The sequence below is a fragment of the Dreissena polymorpha genome, chromosome 3 (assembly GCF_020536995.1).
Source record: "Dreissena polymorpha isolate Duluth1 chromosome 3, UMN_Dpol_1.0, whole genome shotgun sequence".
NCBI lineage: Eukaryota > Metazoa > Mollusca > Bivalvia > Myida > Dreissenidae > Dreissena > Dreissena polymorpha.
Window position 1 is genome coordinate 131730126 of NC_068357.1, and position 22083 is coordinate 131752208.

The following is a 22083-nucleotide window of genomic DNA, read 5'->3' on the forward strand; positions in this document are numbered from 1 at the left end:
CATAATATTTTGTAATGACATTGAAGTTGTTCCAGGAAGGATTCAAGCCAACCAATGCTATTAAAAATCATTGAGACCTAACTCACCAGCAAACTTCTTACCCTTTTCTTTAATCATTATACCCCCACTAAACGAAGTTTAGGGGGGTATATAGGAGTTGGCTTGTCTGTCGGTCGGTCTGTCGGTAGGTCTGTCGGTCGGTCCATTTCCGCTCTCTAATTCAAGTAGTTTTCATCCGATCTTCACCAAACTTGGTCAGAATTTGTATCTAGATGATGTCTAGTTCAAGTTTGAATATGGGTCATGCCGGGTCAAAAACTAGGTCACTGGGTCACTTAGTACGTTTTACACATTCAGCATGGTGTCTTCTCTCTAATTTAAGTAGTTTTCATCCGATCTTCACCACACTTGGTCAGAAGTTGTATCTAGATGATGTGTAGGTCAAGTTCGAACCTGGACCATGCAGGGTCAAAAACCAGGTCACGGGCACTAAACGAAGTTTAGGGGGATATATAGGAGATAGCTTGTTTGTCGGTTGGTCTGTTGGTTGGTCCGTGTCTGCTCTCTAATTCAAGTAGTTTTCATCCGATCTTCACCAAACTTGGTCAGAAGTTGTATCTACATGATGTCTAGGCCAAGTTCAAACATGGGTCATGGCAGTTCAAAAACTAGGTCACGGGGGTCACTTCGTGCGTTTTAAACATTGAGCATGGTGTCCGCTCTCTAATTCAAGTAGTTTTTATCTGATCTTCACCAAACTTGGTCAGAAGCTGTATCAAGATGATGTCTAGGTCAAGTTTGAATATGGGTCATGCCATATCAAAAGCTAGGTCACTGGGTCACTTAGTACGTTTTACACATTCAGCATGGTTTCTTCTCTCTAATTTAAGTAGTTTTCATCCGATCTTCACCTCACTTGGTCAGAAGTTGTATCTAGATGATGTGTAGGTCAAGTTCGAACCTGGGCCATGCAGGGTCAAAAATTAGGTCACTGGGTCAGTTAGTGCATTTTAAACATTGAGCATGGTGTCCACTGTTTTTTGTGAATACAATATGCAAAATATTCTGTGTCAATGCAGCATGTGGGGGTATTTGTCACGTCTGTGACAAAGCTCTAGTTGGTCCAGAAATATTGACTACACTCGCTGTAGCCTCAGTAAACCTCTTGTAATAACTGTTTGTGTCAAAAAGAACTAGATAATTGTTGGTAGTTAGCAAGAGCCATCTTTTTATGTCCCCCACTATAGAAGTGGGGGACATATTGTTTTTGCCCTGTCTGTTGGTCTGTTGGTTGGTCTGTTGGTTTGCGCCAACTTTAACATTTGCAATAACTTTTGCAATATTGAAGATAGCAACTTGATATTTGGCATGCATATGTATCTCATGGAGCTGCACATTTTGAGTGGTGAAAGGTCAAGGTCAAGGTCATCCTTCAAGGTCAAAGGTCAAATATATGGGTCAAAATCGCTCATTTAATGTACACTTTTGCAATATTTCAATATTCAAGATAGCAACTTGATATTTGGCATGCATGTGTATCTCATGGAGCTGCACATTTTGAGTGGTGAAAGGTCAAGGTCATCCTTCAAGGTCAGAGGTCAACTATATGTGGCCAAAATCGCTCATTTTATGAGTTCTTTTGCAATATTGAAGATAGAAACTTGATATTTGGCATGCATGTGTATCTCATGGAGCTGCACATTTTGAGTGGTGAAGGTCAAGGTAATCCTTCAAGGTCAAATATATGGGTCAAAATTGCTCATGTAATGTCACTTCTGCAATATTGAAGCTAGCAATTTTATATTTGACATGCATGTGTATCTCATGGAGCTGCACATTTTGAGTGGTGAAGGGTCAAGGTCAAGGTCATCCTTCAAGGTCAAACGTCATATACGGGGACATAGTGTTTCACAAACACATCTTGTTCTGATATAAAAATTAAATTAAAATCCAGGGTCACCGGTGTTGTTTATTTTGTATTTGTCCTTTAACGACATGACTATTTCAACGTTTGGGTAACCTCACAAATTTTCCAAACAAAACGGACAAATATGGAAACAAAGGCTATGATTGTAAAACACACTGCCCCTATATGCTCTTTGAAGCGGAGCTATGTCCCAATTGACTCTCGACCAGCACATGACAAGGTACCTGAGGCACATCGCGGAGGAGTGAACGTTGGGCCCTGTCAACTACGGAGCGATTTTCTGGAAGTTGGAAAACTAGATTTTGTTACTGACGCTAACCTTATACCTTGCAAGAACGACTCCAATACAGAGGACCTGTTTGAAGATCAGGGAGCAACGATTCAAGAGGCTAGAAGACTCCTGAGTTGGTCATTTGTGGGAAACAGAATAAGTGGGCAATATAGTGGTGCAACTACTTTCCCAATAGTGCCGGCTCATCAAGGTCTGCAGCTGTCGTATCAGGTTTTGACGAGTCCGGCTAATGCGCCCTTACAGTCTGCTTTCCAGCCTGTGCAAGTGATTTTGCAAAATGCCCCGATGTCAAAGAGCCACTGCTGGACAGCAAGTATGCCTTTCATAGGGCTGACAGACGAATTTGAGAGGTTCTTGGAAGATCCGCTTCGAGGGACAAAGCAGTGTACTCTGTCAGGCGAGTTCGCAGGGCCACCTCCACAATAAAATTGTAAAATTACAGACTCCAAATTAACCCAAACAGAGCTAAAGAGTTATGTAGTAGCTTGAATGAGGGTTTTAGGAAGCTGAGACAGGCTGTAGACGAGAACACCAAGGTCCTCTTGGGCATGTAACGTCTGATGAGGACACTGTTGGAGGAGCTGGTGGCAATAAAAAGGGTAGTACGGATCGACAAAGACTATTAGCATTACCCCACAGTGCACCGAGATCGCTGCCTAGTAGGTCCCCCTGATGAATCTTATTTGCTATCGCTTTTAAAACAGTTATATTTTCGGTTTCACGTTAAAAGATTTGACGCAGAGGCTCCGACATTTCACCATGATGTAGGTCCATACGCGGCTACGCGTTCCACTAGGCACGTACAGATAAAACGCTCGAAATGTTGGTGGATCAAAACGTGAAGAGTCCATGTGGTGTCCGGCCATAGAGTGGGCACCTAATGGATACCGTAATAACTCAAAGTTTTCAGACACTCTTAAGTTTTCGGACACCCCCAATTTAAGCCAAAATAATTATTGTTTGTGACTATATTTTCGGACATATGGGTTTTCGTCCATAATTAATGACACCAATTTGTCGGACAGTATATTTTACATCGCTAGTTTTCTAGATTTCTGCACTGTTTTCGCATGTCTGGGACACTTCGATCATTTAATTTTACAACCGGATTAAGTTCATAAAACCTTGCATAGAATGCCCTGAGGTCAATGGACCATAACAATTGCGTTATTTGGTAGATTACCATCAATGGACCATAACAATTGCGTTATTTGGTAGATTACCATGTATACCTGTAAGAAACAATTGTTTCTCAGCATTTGGATGATATCGTATTCAGGAAGTATGGTTGTTTTTTATTAATCTTGGCTGGTTACGTAACAAACTGCAAGTCTTAGAACCAGTGAAATATTGCACATTGTTTCGTGGCGTAGACGACACAAGTTTTTTTATGTATTTGGGAAAATAATTCACAAAGTTTTACAATATGTTTAAATAAAAGGGGTTTGAATTTTATTTTATTGTATTTAGAATTTTTAAACATTGTGAACGCCATAATGATAATAATAAACTCTATGAAAGGTATTTTCTATTGTTTGTTTAAAGAAGAACAAGGTCAGGTCAAATTCAGCGAGGTCCGTTAAATTATAGAAGTTATCAGACCTCAAATCCTGGAAGATTTTTTTGTCTTTATCATCGGTTGCAGATAACATGAACAATCTTATTTACAAGAAGTTTGAACATTTAAAAGATTGGTGGTGATTTAAGCACTTCTACAGTCACTTTGTTACTATTAATGCTTTTTATATTACCTACTATTTTCAGGGCCGTCGTGGGCCGTCAGCCTGGCTATAGCCGGACCACTTTTTGGCATAAAAAGGGAAAAGAAGGCTGAGCTAGGAGATGAATGGCTTAATCTCCTCTTGATCAGACATGTTTTATCATGCTTCCTTATTTTTTTTAAAAATGCCAATTTTCAAAACAAAACTGATGCTGTTGCGCAGTTAAACAATCGAAAATCATGCAGCCTTTGACACCACCTACGAGATGTCTAAACTTGTCAATTTTTCTCCAAAACGCGACAGTCTTATTGAAAACATAATTTAAGCACGATTTAACTGTGTCCAACCTGTTGGACTGTGAAGGCAAACAATCTCCAGAGAGTTGCACAGAGTGTTGTATACAACTATGAAGTCCTTCAAAGTTTATGGGAAGAGTCATAAGTTTTATCAAAAGACACAGACATTTTTGCCAGAATTAAAGGTGTTGAAGCACAGATGAAATCATTTGACTTTTTATTTGGCATAATGCTTGGTCAGTCATTGATGCGCCATACTGACAATCGGAGCAAAGGTTTGCAGCACCAGGACTTGTCTGCATCAAAAGGCCAGTCAATGGGCATTCAATCAGTTCTTCGTGATGTGAAACAAAAGGCAGATAATGTTGATGAACCATCGATGCTAAGAAAACGAAAAGTACCCAAACGGTTTCAGTTGGGAGATGCCTAACATTTTTCCCAGATTCCGTGGCTGACCACTACAGACATACCTGTAACTTCAAAGCTCTTGATCTGGTTATACATTGTGTCCAGGACAGGTTTGATTGGCAAGGTCCAGAGCTCTAGATAAGGTTTTGTGAAAGTCTTACTGTTACTACCAGATTTTCAAAAATAATTCTTAACTCTGAAATGTTATTCTTAACGTTAATTACTACTAAGTTTTGGAAAATAATTCTTAACTTTTCTAAATGACCTAAAAATAAATAATAATGGGTGTCATCGTATAAGATCTGTGCAATAATGTCTTTCTTAACATTCAACTCTGGCTCACTTTGCGTACAATATGTTAAAAGCGTTTTTTTTGCACTCTGCAGTTTTTAGGATGTCCTCTGGGCACAGCTTTTTTTTTGACAGATAGACTGTACACGCCGCTTTTACTGGAAAAAATGCGCTTCGTTAAACAAACCCAATAAAAATCGATACGAACCGATGTAAAAATAATATTCATTACATGATTTTGTAATTCTTAATGGTACGGCAATATTTTAAAATAAATACGTAACGGACTTGAAAATAATTCTTAATTACGAAAATACGACCCTTATCTGGAGCTCTGCAGGTCTAAAAGTACTCAGACATGTAGTGAGTTTCTCTTAGTGACTGAATTTTATTCAGATGATGTAAACAAGGACACGCTGAAAGTTCAATTGGATACCTTGAAAACACACTTTTCTAAACAACACAATAGCCAGATCCGACTGTCACACGTACTTGACTATATGCGCAAGCTTCCACCTACATTGAGGGTGATCTTCTCAGATGTTGCTGCACTTATATGAATCGTTACAGCACTGCAACTTAGAAAAATTAACAAACTATTTTCAAACTATTTTCCCTAGTTTATCGCAATTGCAAATAATATGGAGCCTGGTGCTGCGCCATATTACTTAGTAATATCGTTCACTTTTGCCTCAAAACCTCCCAGATGTCACGATTTAGCCTTAATGTGTCAAAAAAATTCAGGGGGGGGGGGGAGAGCATGCCCCCGGACTCCCCTAGTAGCTTAGCGCTTTCGACGCTCGCAAGCTTCTGGCACTAAGAGCCTGACCACTCTGAAAATTCCGACGACGGCCCTGCTACTTTTATATAACAAATAGTAAAATAATAAAAAATTGCCAAAATATACAACAGGATTCATAATGAACCTTATTTGGTTCATCTATTTGTGTACTGATCACTCGAGTCTTTTTAAGAAATAACTAACATACAGTGTAAATGGGGAAGTGTAAATATTGCGTTCCTACATCTTAGAAAAAAATTCAGACACATTTTTTTCAACAGAAAATGCAATTTATAGTATATTATCACTCATGATTGTAATCGTTCAGTAGTAAAATATTGCTTTAAGAAGATTCATTAAGCGGACAGAAAACATTTGCACTATTGAATGTATTCGTCCGAAAAAAGCATACTCCTATAAATATGAGGTCGATTTACATCGGTAGATTACGTCTAATTATTTGGACTAGACCAAAGCATAGAGGTGCATAAGAATTATAAGCAAAACATGCACAATTATTTACCAATAGTGGTGTACCACATGTTATTCAACGTGCAATACAACATTTCCCAATAAAACCGTATGTGTGAGAGATTTTTGTTAGAATTTTTGACCAAAAATACCACTTACCTTTTCACGAAAACACGAATATACTCGTGCACGATGCGGTTCGAATAACCTCGTTTGGAACTTAAGGGTCACACTGTACTATATTATGTGTCTTTGTGTAGATATGCGGCATTTTCGCTTTGTGATAAATAACGGGTTGCCATTTACATTTCCGTGTCCTGTACAATTATGGTCATTACATTTACCTTAAATTTATCAACAACACCCACCAATGCAGAATGTAATTAATACCACGTGTGTCGTAATTCATTGGATTTTGTTGGTGAGCTTAGAAATTGCATATTTACACATACGACAAATTCAGTAGTTTAATAATATGGGCAGTTGCAACACAAACATAAAATAAAGACACTGTTTACACAATAATGGACTTTGTCATAAATGAGTTCTTTACTTAATGACATTCTTTTTATATCGTGAGTAACAACACGGACTAAGTTTGTAAAATGTCGCGGTTCAACACATGCTGATACGGTCAATCATTATCCGCTTTCTTTTTTATTTAAATTTCTTCTTTACATAATTTGGCTTTATGCGGAACGTGTCGTAACGTACTACCAGTAGCATGTGCGGAATGTACAGGCTGACCTGGGTGTACTGAGACCTTAACTTCATGAGTCCGATTGTTCGAAGACGCACCTAAATTATATTACTCTTTCACTTCGTATGGATCTCGAACAATTCAGAGATACTAAAGCAGCTTAAGCAAGGAACTTTCCAGATGGGTAAAATAGCATTTGTTCCGTACTATCAGTCAAACTTATCACTTTCCCAAAAGGCCTTCAGCCATCAGACCTGATTATCCGTTTCATGAAAAGATAGCGACTCATGCTCGTAAAAATGAGATAACACTGAGCTATTCTCAGAAAACATTGGTCTATAAGTATCGTGGAAAAGCTGTTTCTGACTTTTCTAACGTAATGAATAATAACATTTGTTCCGCAACGAACGGCTGTTCATTACACATTTACAGTTGTATATACTATTCTGTGTATTGAAATAACAAATACGGAATAAAACACAATACGGGTAGTCATAGCTGCCCTGCAAACAGTGATTGGACCCATAAACACGTTCATTTTTATAATCGATACAATACTACAGTACAATAAATAAAAAAAGCTGAAATTTATTAAATGCATTTTATATCCAATAACGGTTATGCAAAATGCATCTTAGTTATTATTTTTATAATTTCATAAATGTAATAATTGAAATTATTTGTTACACAACATTTACACTTCCAACATACGAACACCAATACTGGTGGTGGATATACAGTAAATTGTCACGCATTATTTTTATTTGTTTCATATGCCTGACCCTTGACAGGACTCAAGCAACATAATAAAGTTCACAAAATGATAGCAGATATTCCTCAAATCCCCTATGTAAGTAATAAATATACAGCAAGTGTATAGTTGATTGAGAACAGAATTGACAGCAGGAACTTCTTTGGTTTAATGACTAAGGCCGGGTTTCCATGCATCCGTGTCCGCGCTCCGTGTTCCGTGTCCGCGTATCGTATACGGACGCGGAGTTTCTATTTCATGCATCCGTTAATTATTTTAGCCTTTCCGTGCAAAAAGCTCATTTCAAACGTGGTAACTTGGATACGGATGTCCTTATTAGAAGAGCACACATTTTTTATGATGCCTTCTGCGGCAGTACTGCATGTTAGTAGACTAAACGCAGACATAGGTACTGGACACGTGCCATCATAAGAAACCGTCAAACTTACGGCACATACTACCATCTTGTTAAAGAATTAGAGCTGAACGATGAAGAGTTCAGGACCTACTTCTTAGTAGACGTCAGTTCGGCGATGTGCTGTCGGTTGTAGAAGAAAAGCTGAATCGACGGAGTACGTCACGTCAGTCTATGTCTAAGTGCCAAGGAACGACAGGCTGAATTAATGACAATTCGCATAGTTATATTGATAAACATTACTGATTTTTCGTATTACAGACTTCAAAACTTGTATGTGAACTCGCATAGACAAAAAAAGAACATAAATAGCGACTTGTTATAGCGTTATATCTTGTTTGAAATATATTCTGTGTCTTTTGAAAAGCGATTATAGAGTGTACAATATGGAGACGATATATATTCGCATATTCCTATTCTCACTTACCTGAAACGCCATCAATTGACATTTCGTTGGCTATGCTTTTCCAGATGTTTGATGCAATGTCTTTGTCTCTGTATTCTTTCATACGTTGGTTGTATATTTCAGGGTGATCACTAACTAAACTTATTATTTGTTCACTAATATCTATGCTTGACGGTCGACCTTTCATGTTGACTGCCGTCCGTGTACTGAGTCCGCGTCCGTGAAAAATCGCTCACCGAGCGGGTTTTCACGGACGCAATACGCAGACGCAGATACATGGGATAGCTCCAACAGATTTCAACCAGTTCGTTTTTTTCACAGACATGGACACACGGAACGCGGAGACATGAAAACCCGGCCTAAGGCTGGGTTTCATTGTCTGCGAGTCCGCGTTCCGTGTGTCCGTGTCCGCGAAAAAACGAAATGGTTGAAATCTGTGTGTTTACTTTCAAGCATAGCTATTAGTGAAAAAATAATAAATTTAGTAAGGGATAGTTTGTTTTGTTTTCATTACCTTAAGCAAATGGCGAGTCGTTCCTTGGCACTTATAGACTGACGTGACGTACTCCGTCGATTCAGCTGTTCTTCTACAACCGACAGCACATCGCCGAACTGACGTCTACTAAGACGGATGTAGGTCCTGAACTCTTCATCGTTCAGCTCTTATTCTTTAACAAGATGGTAGTATGTGCCGTAAGTTTGACGGTTTCTTATGATGATAAGTGTCCAGTACCTATGTCTGCGTTTCCGTCTACTAACATACAGTACTGCCGCAGCAGTCATCATAAAAAATGTGTGCTCTTTTAATAACGACATCCTAATCAAAGTCCACAACGTTTGGAATGAGCTTTTTACACGGAATGGCTAACAAATAAGCGGGTGCATGGAAAAGATACTCCTTGTCCGTGTACGGAACGCGGACGCGGAGCGCGGACACATGGAAATCCGGCCTAATGCTGAACATCTACTGCGACGAGCATGTGCGCATACAGAGCAGACGACTTGAGACTGCCAGGTCCGATGAAACGTCGCTGAAGAAAACGTCAGTCCTCATTTCTGTTTGAGTAGCGAAAGTCGGCAACGATCATTAAATGGGTGTTGATGACGTTCTTAGGGTAATTAAACAGTATGTCATAAGTGTGTATTATACAAATATGCCACTACTAGTATTTGAAAAACTATCAATGCATATTGTTGATGTTTCGTGTAAGTAAATGCAATACGAGGTGCATATTGAATCAACGTTTAATCATTTTTTTAAATGTTTCATCCGTTATAATAAAGTTGGACACAAAACATTCTAAAATCAAAGTACTGGCAGTACTGGTGTGACGATGCTTTTGAAGAGGATGGATATAAAACATCAATTTAAGTGTATCTATATCACCACAATTGTGTATGTTGATACGAACATTTGGGTACGATAACAAATTTGGGTACGAAAATTTTGGGTACGAAAGAAATTTGGTACGAAAAAAATTTGCGTACGAAACATTTTTGGTACGAAAAAAAGTTTAGGGGTACGGGGAAGTAGTACCCGTGGGTAACTTGACCCATTGAGCGAAACTGGGAGGCGGGTCACATTCTTGTTCATTAAGTATGGCAATATCTTCATAATGATTCTCGAAAGTAGGTATGAGCACATAGCCGGACCATGTGAGCTCAATCGTATGAGCACTTGACTATCCGAGTTCGCCCACGAACATATGGATAAGTTAACTAATAGCGAAATGACCTTATACATGTATATGCTGAAATCTAACAATCGAACGAAATATCAAACATGGTATGTACACTTAGGTGGTTGTGTAATTTCTGTTAGAATATCGTATTCAATATGTAAATTTTAAATGATTGTGCCCGCACTTGAGTTTGTTGCCTTGTTTAAGTCTATACGCGCCTAGGCTGCACCCAGTGTGTGTATTTGTGTTTTTCCAAGGTAATTAGTTACCTCCGCGCTGAGGCTGCATAATGTTGGGAACCCGGAATGTGTCCAGCACTTCTACCTAATAAGATTAGATTGACGACAGTTGGGACGAATTTTGAATGATAGCTGCAATTTCCAGCTATTTGTTTTGTACTGAAATACTTTTTAATTTTTTATATGGTCAAATGCTGCGGGGGGGGGATGAGATTATCCGTGGAAAAACACCTGTCCGGAATGGTGACCACAAAACATACAAAATATAACATTGCGCCGGGAGTGGAAATCGAACCGGTGTCGTAAAGGTGAAAAATGGAACGTCCTTACCACTACGCTAGCGGGACGGACAATTACGCAAAGAGTGTGTATTAAAGATTTATTTACAGGTCGTCCAGCGTCTTCTCGACTACAGATGTATCGACCTGCCCCTGTGACCCTTCAGGGGAGAAAATAAGGTCATATTATACATCATAGCACGATGGCCAATGAGACCTTAATGTGACTAGATGCTTTTTTTTTTTTTTTTTTTGGATTATGTAGTGGTTTGCCTTTTATCAAAATGGTTTTTGCAGTATTCCTATTATCTCTAGATTAGCATTATCCTTATTGGCATTAATGTTAATTCCTTATAGTTTGTGTGTGGTTTTTGTGCTCTCCGCCCCAAGAGATGTTAGTGGGGGTTCGAGCGGGATACAGAGGGCGCCCCGATTCCAGAGGCGCCCCTGGTTCTTTTAAGTGCCCGGTGTACAGCACCGATACACTGCACCCCCGTTTAACGTCCCTCGCGGAGGACTTGTTAGTACATAAACAAAGATTAGTACAGATATTACTCTATTGCCCTGTGTCTTGGTGTAAATTTACATGGGCTCTCTCTGTTGTGCTATTGGATATTGTCAGGTGTTTTAATGGCAATTACGCAAAGAAATGTTGTTTTATCTATATATATCATAGCAGTGCAGCGTTTACAATTTGCAGGTTCGAAATTGTTCGCATTCTTTAGTTTTGTGATCACGTAAAAAGTTAATTTTACATGTTTTTATTCGCAATTTATTTACTAAATCGAGAACAAATATCAAACAAAATAGAGAAAATATATAGTTGTTTCATTGGTCCATAAAAATAAAATGGATGTAAAATAACTAATTTGAAATTAACGTTCTGATACACTTATTGAATCTGTTTCCCCAGGATATTCTGTTCTATTAATATTTACCTTTATCAACACGAACGACAACTCTGCTAAGAGAATGTTATCAATGAAAATCAACGAGCAATCTCCTACGCAGTGGCGAATGCCAAGGGAAGTAACTGAAAAATCGAGTTATCTCAATCGGACTGGCTCGGTCTTTTACATAGGTCGCCATTGTGAAGATTTTTTTTACTGGTTATCAAACCTTGGACGATGCTGTTTCAGCATCGTCAAAAAGGTAACTCAAATACATTTCTATGCCCCCGGATCGAATAATCAGGGGTATATTGTTATTGGCCTGTCTGTCTGTAATTCTGTCTCCAAACTTTAACCTTGGTTAAACTTTGGAGCTGCACATTTTAAGTGGTGAAAGGTCAAGGTCTTCCTTCAAGGTCAAATATATGGCTTTAAAGCGACGCAATAGTGGGCATTGTGTTTCTGACAAACACATCACTTGTGTCGATTTGTAAAGTCAATAATACAATCATGGATTGAGTTATTTCGTGTATCATATAAAAACCCGATTCATAAAAGCATTCTTAACAGAAGTGGTCTTTACATGGAACAATAACTTACAAAAAGTATGATAATCTGAAGTTGTAAGTTGTTCAATTTTATCGCACGTGTGACATTTTACATGTAAAGGAACAGTGGTCATGTGCTTAGCATAGATGCATCGTCACAGGGTTTATCACAATTATTTAAACAAGAAACCGTCGGAGACGGGTGATGCTCCCCAAAAGTTTTTTTGTAACAATATTGCACTATATATTCAGATAAAAGGAAACGTCTAGTAGTTGGGGGGACAAGAATTGCATTATATGTACAGTTAATGGAAAATTTCAAAGGGCCATAACTCTGTGAAAAATCATCCGACCAGAACCCGTTGATAATATGCACATTTCCTCTTGGTCGTGAAGCTTCCCATAAAGTTTCATTGAATTCCAGTCATAAGTTGCTGAGAAATAGCCCGGACAAAAATTGTGCACGGACGGACACACACACGGACAGACAAAGCGGCGACTATATGCTCCCCCCAATTTTTTGGGGGGGGGAGCACAATAAATGTGCAAACCAACAATATTCGAGAACAGGACTTAATGCATGTGTGTGAAGCGTTTTTGTAGCATTGATAAACTGCACTGGCTAATCAGGGAAGACACTTTAGTCACATTAATATCAATGTCCAAGTTTCAAAGACTCTCGGATCACTTCGTAGCAAGGGCTTGTTTTACACGTGAAGTTTCATATGAGATTAGAATGTGCAGTCTGTAAAGGTTAATCCGGCACTCAAGAACCACACTTTCCGTGTTTATGGAATTTTTCATTTAAAGTTAGCCTCCTAAATAAATGAGTAAGCAGTTAAGCTAGTGAGCCATGCGTCAGAATGTACCAAGCTCAATAGGGAACTACATGTATATATAATTCCTTCATGTTCTGGCTTATATTTGTGAAGTCTTTTCTCATTAAAACATGATTATGATATTTTTCGTAAACCCAAGGCTAAAATAAAACAAGTCAACAACTTGTATACTCACTTTCAAAACAAATCTTGCTTCGGTTTATTTTCTGCTTACACTTTAAGGAAAGATGATATTTTAAAAATTGTGTCAAATAAAATAATGTCGTTTGTTACTGCAGAAATCAAACAAACTGGGACGGTTCTCTCAAGGAAACAGTTACAACCGGTCTGCATACATATACATATATTATGGTCTCTAATTCATAGATATATCATAAACATACATGTATACTGGTCTTCAATGCATACTGGTCTACCATACATACATGTATACTGGTCTCCAATGCATACATGTATACTGGTATCCAATACATGCATATATACTAGTCTCCAATACATACATGTATACTGGTCTCCAATATATACATGAATGCTGGTCTCCAATTCATACATGTATACTGGTCTCCAATGGATACTGGTCTCCAATGCATACATGTATTATGGCCTCCAATGCATACATGTATACTGGTATCTAATACATACATATATACTGGTCTCCAATTCATACATGTATACTGGTCTCCAATTGATACTGGTCTCCAATACATACATGTATACTGGTCTCCAATTCATACATGTATACTGGTCTCCAATGGATACTGGTCTCAAATGCATACATGTATTATGGTGTCCAATACATACATGTATACTGGTCTCCAATACATACATGTATACTGGTCTCCAACCAATGGATACTGGTCTCCAATGCATACATGTATTATGGTCTCCAATGCATACATGTATACTGGTATCCAATACATAGATGTATACTGGTCTCCAATTCATACATGTATACTGGTCTCCAATGGATACTGGTCTCCAATGCATACATGTATTATGGTCTCCAATGCATACATGTATACTGGTCTCCAATACATACATGTATACTGGTATCCAATACATACATGTATACTGGTCTCCAATGCATACATGTATTATGGTCTTCAATGCATACATGTATACTGGTATCTAAAGGATACTGGTCTCCAATGCATACATGTATTATGATCTCCAATGCATACATGTATACTGGTATCCAATACATACATGTATACTGGTCTCCAATTCATACATGTATACTGGTCTCCAATGAATACTGGTCTCCATTGCATACATGTATTATGGTCTCCAATGCATAAATGTATACTGGTATCCAATACATACATGTAAACTGGTCTCCAATTCATACATGTATACTGGTCTCCAATGCATACTGGTTTCCAATACATACATGTATACTGGTCTCCAATACATACATGTATACTGGTCTCCAATGCATAAATGTATACTGGTCTCCAATACATACATGTATACTGGTCTCCAATGCATAAATGTATACTGGTCTCCAATACATACATGTATTATGGTCTTCAATGCATACATGTATACAGGTCTCAAATGCTACAAATCAAAACAAAACTATTTGTATCAAAAATTCACAATGCATGTGTAAAAAATATAAAACGTAAGCGTTTATATTTACAGTAATTAGATATGAGTTGGAAGTATGATTCTGTATACAGTATATACTGCTACATGATTTTCTTCTTTTTATAAGCACCGATTTGTATCAATTACCACAGGCATTAGGTCAAGAGAATGAGAAATAAACTATCGAACTGCAAAAATAATAAATGGCTTTATTAGTGAAAAAAGTGCCTAGTTTACAAATATCAACAACATTCAAAACAAAAATAAAAAATTAACAAGTTATATTATTAATAATGCAAAAATAATAAATTGACTGGCTGAAATCATGATTTGCAGGTACAGCACAGGTATAGGCTGAGCAAAAATCACAATATCATTTGACCAACAATACTTTTCAAGCTAATGTAAATTAACATTGTGTTTACAATACATCTTTTTAATGAACACTTTAACATTACATCATTAACATGTACATCTTTTTCGTTCAATACACAATATGCAATATATTACACAGCTTAACGCTGGATTTGTAATCTTAAGTACAGAAAATCATTTTACATTTGCTTGTGTTTTGGGGCATCTAAAGATCACATCAATGTTTTAAGGCTTTCTGATGACTGCAAAGCGATGTGATCATTTCAATGTGAAAATAAAACAACCATAACTGTCAATCTAAGCAGTCATACGGAGACTAAAAAGCATATATACCAAGCCTATTAGTCTTCACATTGGAGTTGCATTTAATTTGAAAGCTGTCTATATTATAATGGGAATGAGTTAAGATTTCCAAATCTTGAAAACACAAAGGCTTATTATTTATTGTTAATATTCCCTTCAACCATCATCTGACACTAATCCACATATTGAACTAATATCAGTCATGCCGGAGTTCTTTTCTCTTTTTCTCTACCAAAGGTGATAAAAAACAAGAGGGCCTTATAGGCCCAAAGTCGCTCACCTGAGATAACAAGATATTATTGGGACAAATCTTCTGACCAAGTTTCACAAAGATCGGAAAATAAAAGTGGCCTCTAGAGTGTTAACAAGGTTTTACTATAGCCATATAAGGAAAAATGCCTCGCCCCCTGGCAGCCATGTTTTTCAATCAACCGACATCATTTTTGAACTCGTCCAAGATATTATAGGGATGAATCTTCTGACCAAGTTTCATGAAGATCGGACAGTAAATGTGGCCTCTAGAGTGTGAACAAGATTTTACTATAGCCATATGAGAAAAAATGCCCCGCCCCTTGGAAGCCATTTTTTTCAAGCAAACATAATTATTTTCGAACTCATCCAAGATATCATTGAGACCAATCTTCTGACCAAATTTCATGAAGATTGGACAATAAATGTGGCCTCTAGAGTGTTAACAAGGTTTTACTATAGCCATATATAGCCATAAAAAAAAAATGCCCCGCCCCTGGTGGCCATGTTTTTAAAGCAACCAAAACCATTTTCGAACACATCCAAGATATCATTGGGAAAAATCTTCTGACCAAGTTTCATGATGATCGGAAAATAAATGTGACCTCTAGAGTGTTAACAAGGTTTTATTATAGCCATATAAGGAAAATAGCCCCGCCCCCCGTCGTAGCCATGTTTTCAACCAACCGGCATCATTTGGAACTCGTCCAAGATATTATTAAGATGAATCTTCTGACCAAGTTTCATGAAGATCGGACTATTAATGTGGCTTCTAGAGTGTTAACAAGATTTAACTATAGCCTTATATAGCCATATAAGGAAAAATGCCCCGCCCTTTGGCGGCCATGTTTTTCAAGCAAACGTAACCATTTTCGAACTCATCCAAGATATCATTAAGACAAATCTACTGACCATATTTCATCAAGATTGGACAATAAATGTGGCCTCTAGATTGTTAACAAGGTTTTACTAAAGCAATATAAGGAAAAATGCCCCGCCCCCTGGTGGCAATGTTTTTCAACCAACCGGCATCATTTTCTAACTCGTCCAAGATATTATTGGGATGAATCTTCTGACCAAATTTCATGAAGATTGGACAATAAATGTGGCCTCTAGAGTGTTAACAAGATTTTACTATAGCCTTATATAGCAATATAAGGAAAAATGCCCCGCCCCTTGGCGGCCATGTTTTTCAAGCAAACGTAACCATTTTCGAACTCATCCAAGATATCATTGAAACCAATCTTCTGACCACATTTCATGAAGATTGGACAATAAATGTGGCCACTAGAGAGTTAACAAGGCAATTGTTGAACCGCACAACGCACAACGAACGTCGGACAAAAAGCGATCACAAAAGCTCACCATGAGCACGTTGTGCTCAGGTGAGCTAAAAAAATGCTACATGCCATTGCAAATCCTAACTGGCTTTTAAGCAATCTTTACTCAACCCTACAAAATCATGCTATGAAACATAAATTAAAAGTTTTGATGTGCACTTTTAAGTACATCAATTCATTTTTTTGTTTAATTCTATATTCTTAATATCTTTTTTGTGTGTAATGTTATACATTACAAGAAACAAAAATACCTGATATGTATTTTTGTTTAACATAAAATGCAGAGGCGGTTGTTTGCATGCATGTATACGTACACAATGGTTGTTCTTAAGCTGTTGAGTACCTTTGTATGGTCATTGAATGACTCATGAAAGTGTAAATACTGCCAAAAATAATGAGCCTCATATATTTGCTTGATTGCCTTTGTATAGTTATATATTTACACTCCTGGTAATAGCTTGTAATAAATACTTTACTATTTTTGCACTTTAAGTGCAAACATTTTGCTTTTTTCGAAGTTTTCAATTAAGAACAAAGACAAAGGCGTCGACGAGGTGACATATCTTTTTATGGCACTTTACGGTTAACATACTGATATGACTCTTGCCAACTTTACTAGCAATAGCTCCCTTCACCGCATTGTTCATTCGCCATGGTAAGCAAGTGAGTGAATTTAGGCACCCTGTCCTTAGTCTGCAATCTATTGTGAGCTCATGACTTGTCCTTCCATCCATAGAGACACCACCGATACAACTCCTGGAGGTCTCTGTTCCGAGGGGCTGGAACACAAACACATAACAAACAAATATACAAACAGTAAAACATATGAGTGGTGCGAGAATAGCGACTGTGCAAGGTGACACTGTATGCTAGCATAAAGCCTATGACGTGTATCTTAACTTGTATAGCTCGAGCAGATTAACCCATTTTTGCCTAGTGGACTCTCCCATCCTTCTAAATTTGATCAATTTATTTCCAAAATTAGGGATGTCTAGTATATATTTTTTCTATATTTAGAATATTTCTTACAGAAATTCCTTAAAGCAAACAGCGCAGACCTTGATGAGAAGCGGCATCATGCGGCGTCTCATCTGGGTCTACGCTGTTTGCCAAGGCCTTTTTTCTAGACACTAGGAATAAATGAATTAACCTGACAACAAATGAGTTTCAGTCTATAAAGGGATTATATGTCATCATCTAGTTAAATTTGTATTCTATAAACATGAAGTTACAACAGCATTTAACATAAAACTATAACACAGCCTTAAATCACGGGTGCAACCTCTTTTTTGAGATGCATTAATAAATGAGCCAATTCAACTTATCAGGTGGCACTGAGGCCAGAGTGTTTTGAAATTTGATGGATAATTTTACAGGGTGATTAGGTTTTATATGTCTTTTCAGCATATATTGCATTGTTTTAAAAATTAGGCAATATAGTGCGTTTCAGTGAAGATAAATTCATCCAAAAATGTACAGAAACATACATTCACAGCCCAATTAAAAAACATGAGAACCATTATAAGTTGTTGCCTGGTGGAGTTTTAAAAAGCATTTTGATGAATGTTTGCTGTGTGACGAGCAAATTTCCACCCATTTAAATCGCTTACGTCATCAAACAATGCATACAACATATATTCGATGCTCAATGCACAAAAATATTGGCTTCTTGCCGTTGTAATAAATTATTTTACACTTTTCCCAAAGAGATGGAGCTTCATGTAACACTAAGGAGATGGCGCTAATGACAGAAAGTGGCCAAATGCACAATGTATCAATTAACAGTCGAATCGCAATGACATCATTACATGACGTACATTGATTGATAGATAATGTTATTTGTTATACAGTCCAACCTGACAATAAAGACCACTCAAAGGATTTGGTCGTTGTGGTCTTTTTTCACAGGTGGTTTTTATTGGCCGGGTCAATTGAAACTCTGCAAAATATGCTAGTAGGATTTTTACAGGTATGTTATATATGTATGTGCTCTATTTTTAAATGTGAGAATACTAATGCATGTATAATTTAATAAAGGATTGAAAACACAGTTTTGTTTTTATATTTACATGTATTATTCCATTTCCAAACATAAAAGAATATGATACCAGACAGATAATCAACATACCAGTAGTAACAACAAAACACACACAGCACTAAGACCCCGCCTCCCCCAAACACACACACATACCATAATGGTTAACTTTAACTGACAATTTACTAATCTTTAATCTGTGTACGTCTTATCACGGAGAAATCGTAATTGAACCTTAACCATAAATTTCCTAAATGAGTTGGTGTAAGCCTCAACATTTTCTTTTATATTTATGGCAATTAGTACACTAATCTCAAGCCACTAAAATAACAAGGGCTGTTTGTAAAGCATGCATGCCCCCCATATGGGCTCTAAGTTGTAGTGACAGCCATTTTGTAAATATGTTTTTTGTCACTGTTACCTTGACCTTTGACCTAGTGACCTGAAAATCAATAGGGGTCATCTGCGAGTCATGATCAATGTACCTACCGTAATCGGTTGTGTATAACGCGCATTTGTGTATAACGCGCATCAACTTTTTGAAGCAAAAAATCGGGAAAAAAAGTTTTTGATGCAAAAAAACTGGGAAAAATTCGGTTCCATACTCCATGGGCTAACAGAAAATCGTTTTATTTACATTGCCGGTCTCGCGCGTTATTTCGAGCGTCTATGCGATATAGATGGTAAGGTTACATTACACAAATATATTTGTGTTTGACAATTTGCAAAATATTCTTTCCAGAATATGCGCGGTCCTGAAAAGGACCTTTGTTGTTGTCTTTGATCGTCTTTATAAGGGTCGTCCGTCTATGTCCGAAACGTCAATATTGTGACTGACAATTAAAAAATTCTGACAATTCAAAGACAATTTCAAGATTCTTTCTCTGTCGATCGCAGTGCTATTCAAGATACGGTAAGTCTAATGACAATTTTTATAATGGTTAAAATGGCAAATGTGCAGTTTTTATTCATGTTGAAGAGTGTTGTTTATTGCTCATTCAGTTGCTCAGTATAATTGACAGGTGACTTTAACGACTCAAACTTCTCAACACCATTACTGACATTACACGCGATAATTAAACAGTGGAGGTGTGATGCCGTCTGCCGGTTCGCATGTTTTGATAATAGCCCAGCTACACAAAACTTGACAGGTGACTCAAATCTTGACAAGACGTATGAAAACGTGTGAACAAACACAACATCAATTTTATTAACACATTTGAAAAGCAATAAAAATAATCATCAATATCGGGAAAGGCCTTGCCGACATACTATTGTAAATCGACAAGTGCCCCAATTAAATTGTGTAACCCTAGTACAGTAGGGTATAATATTGTGGGAATAAACAATAAAATTTAAATAAAAATGGCTTCCTTGTTTTTCATTATCTCCTTCAAATTTATTTGATTTCGATGCTCTGTACGTACCTGAAAAAGATAGAAAATATTAATTTTAACTTTATAACGTTTGTTAATCTATATTCAGATCGTAAATATAATACAATTATTAACATAGTGACAGTTAAATCGACTGGGAACAGAATGGTCCGAGTTACCGTAACTGGGTAACTGACAGGGAAAAAATGTTTTGGCATGCCTGTTGTTGTGCATAACGCGCATCAAGTTTTTTAAATCAAATTTGGGGGTAAAAAAGTGCGCCTTATACACAACCGATTACGGTATGAAGTTTCATGATCCTAGCCATAAGCTTTCATGAGTTATCATCAGGAAACCATTTTACTATTTCAGGTCACTGTGACCTTGACCTTTGACCTAGTGATCTGAAAATCAATAGGGGTCATCTGCCAGTCATGATCAATGTACCTATCAAGTTTCATGATCCTAGGCATAAGGGTTCTTGAATTATCATCCGGAAACCATTTTACTATTTCGGGTCACCGTGACCTTGAACTTTGACCTAGTGACCTGAAAATCAATAGGGGTCATCTGCTAGTCATGATCAATCTACCTATGAAGTTTCATGATCCTAGGCATAAGCGTTCTTGAATTATCATCCGGAAACCATTTTACTATTTCAGGTCACAGTGACCTTGACCTTTGACCTAGTGACCTCAAAATCAAAAGGGGTCATCTGTGAGTCATGATCAATGTACCTATGAAGTTTCATGGTCCTAGGCCTAAGCGTTCTTGAGTTATCGTCTGACAACCACCTGGTAGACGGACCGACCGACAGACCGACATGAGCAAAGCAATATACCCCCTCTTCTGCGAAGGGAGGGGTCATCTGCCAGTCATGATCAATGTACCTATCAAGTTTCATGATCCTAGGCATAAGCGTTCTTGAGTTATCATCCGAAAACCATTTTACTATTTCGGGTCACCATGATCTTGACCTTTGACCTAGTGACCTGAAAATCAATAGGGGTCATCTGCTAGTCATGATCAATCTACCTATCAAGTTTCATGATCCTAGGCATAAGGGTTCTTGAATTATCATCCGGAAATCATTTTACTGTTTCGGGTCACCGTGACCTTGACCTTTGACCTAGTGACCTCAAAATCAATAGGGGTCATCTGTGAGTCATGATCAATGTACCTATGAAGTTTCATGATCCTAGGCCTAAGCGTTCTTGAGTTATCGTCTGACAACCACCTGGTGGACGGACCGGCCGACAGACGGACCGACATGAGCAAAGCAATATACCGCCTCTTCTTCGAAGGGGGGCATAAAAAGGCAACTTCTTACACTTTCGACAAACTGTCAAATGCATAAAAAAAAGCAGGCAGCTACCAATGAGCAATCTGAGTTAAATAAACACAAAAAAATGCTATCGAGTTAAATCAACTGTCACTTGCCAATATCTCAATAGCAACAGACGAGTGCACTGGTAAGATGTTTATCACATGACTATCACAGCATCATGGCGGCCATTGTTTTATTGAAAGTCGTGAAATTGTTAATTGTTATGATTGAAGTGGTCGTTGTTAGCCTCTTTCAAAGAATAAAATATTTTATGTTTAATAAAAAATGCTGCAAAAAATATCTTATCATTGTATTAAATAGTTAATGCATGCTGTTTTGTCAAATGCAAATTATTCAAATTGTTGGTTATAAAACGTTATATCATGATAATTTAAATGATTGTATTAGTAAATCGAGTTTTGAGAATGTAAAATGTCGGTCGCTGGTTGTTGAAGTGGTCGTTGTTAGCTATCAAAATCGACTTTTGGGAATGTAAAATGGCATCGCTGGATGTTGTATGCAGGCGGGCGTTATTCGCAGGTAAAATATATAG

General features: G+C 37.6%; 2 protein-coding genes across 11 annotated transcripts in view; both read right to left on the reverse strand.

Annotated features, from left to right (window-relative positions):
- The window catches only part of LOC127871481 (uncharacterized), a 362002-nt gene extending 355596 nt beyond the window's left edge, over positions 1 to 6406 (reverse strand). For all 7 annotated transcript variants that reach the window (XR_008045365.1, XR_008045368.1, XR_008045367.1 and 4 more), the window contains exon 1: positions 6347 to 6406. The gene's annotated coding sequence lies outside the window, so the exon portion shown is untranslated. The remainder of the gene's footprint in view (positions 1 to 6346) is intronic.
- Positions 6407 to 13106: 6700 nt separating this feature from the next.
- Positions 13107 to 22083, reverse strand: part of LOC127871479 (KICSTOR complex protein ITFG2-like) — a 30261-nt gene continuing 21284 nt past the window's right edge. For all 4 annotated transcript variants that reach the window (XM_052414437.1, XM_052414436.1, XM_052414438.1 and 1 more), the window contains exon 12: positions 13107 to 17571. In XM_052414437.1, coding sequence (XP_052270397.1) covers positions 17504 to 17571 — 68 coding nt within the window. In that variant the 3' untranslated portion in view covers positions 13107 to 17503. The remainder of the gene's footprint in view (positions 17572 to 22083) is intronic.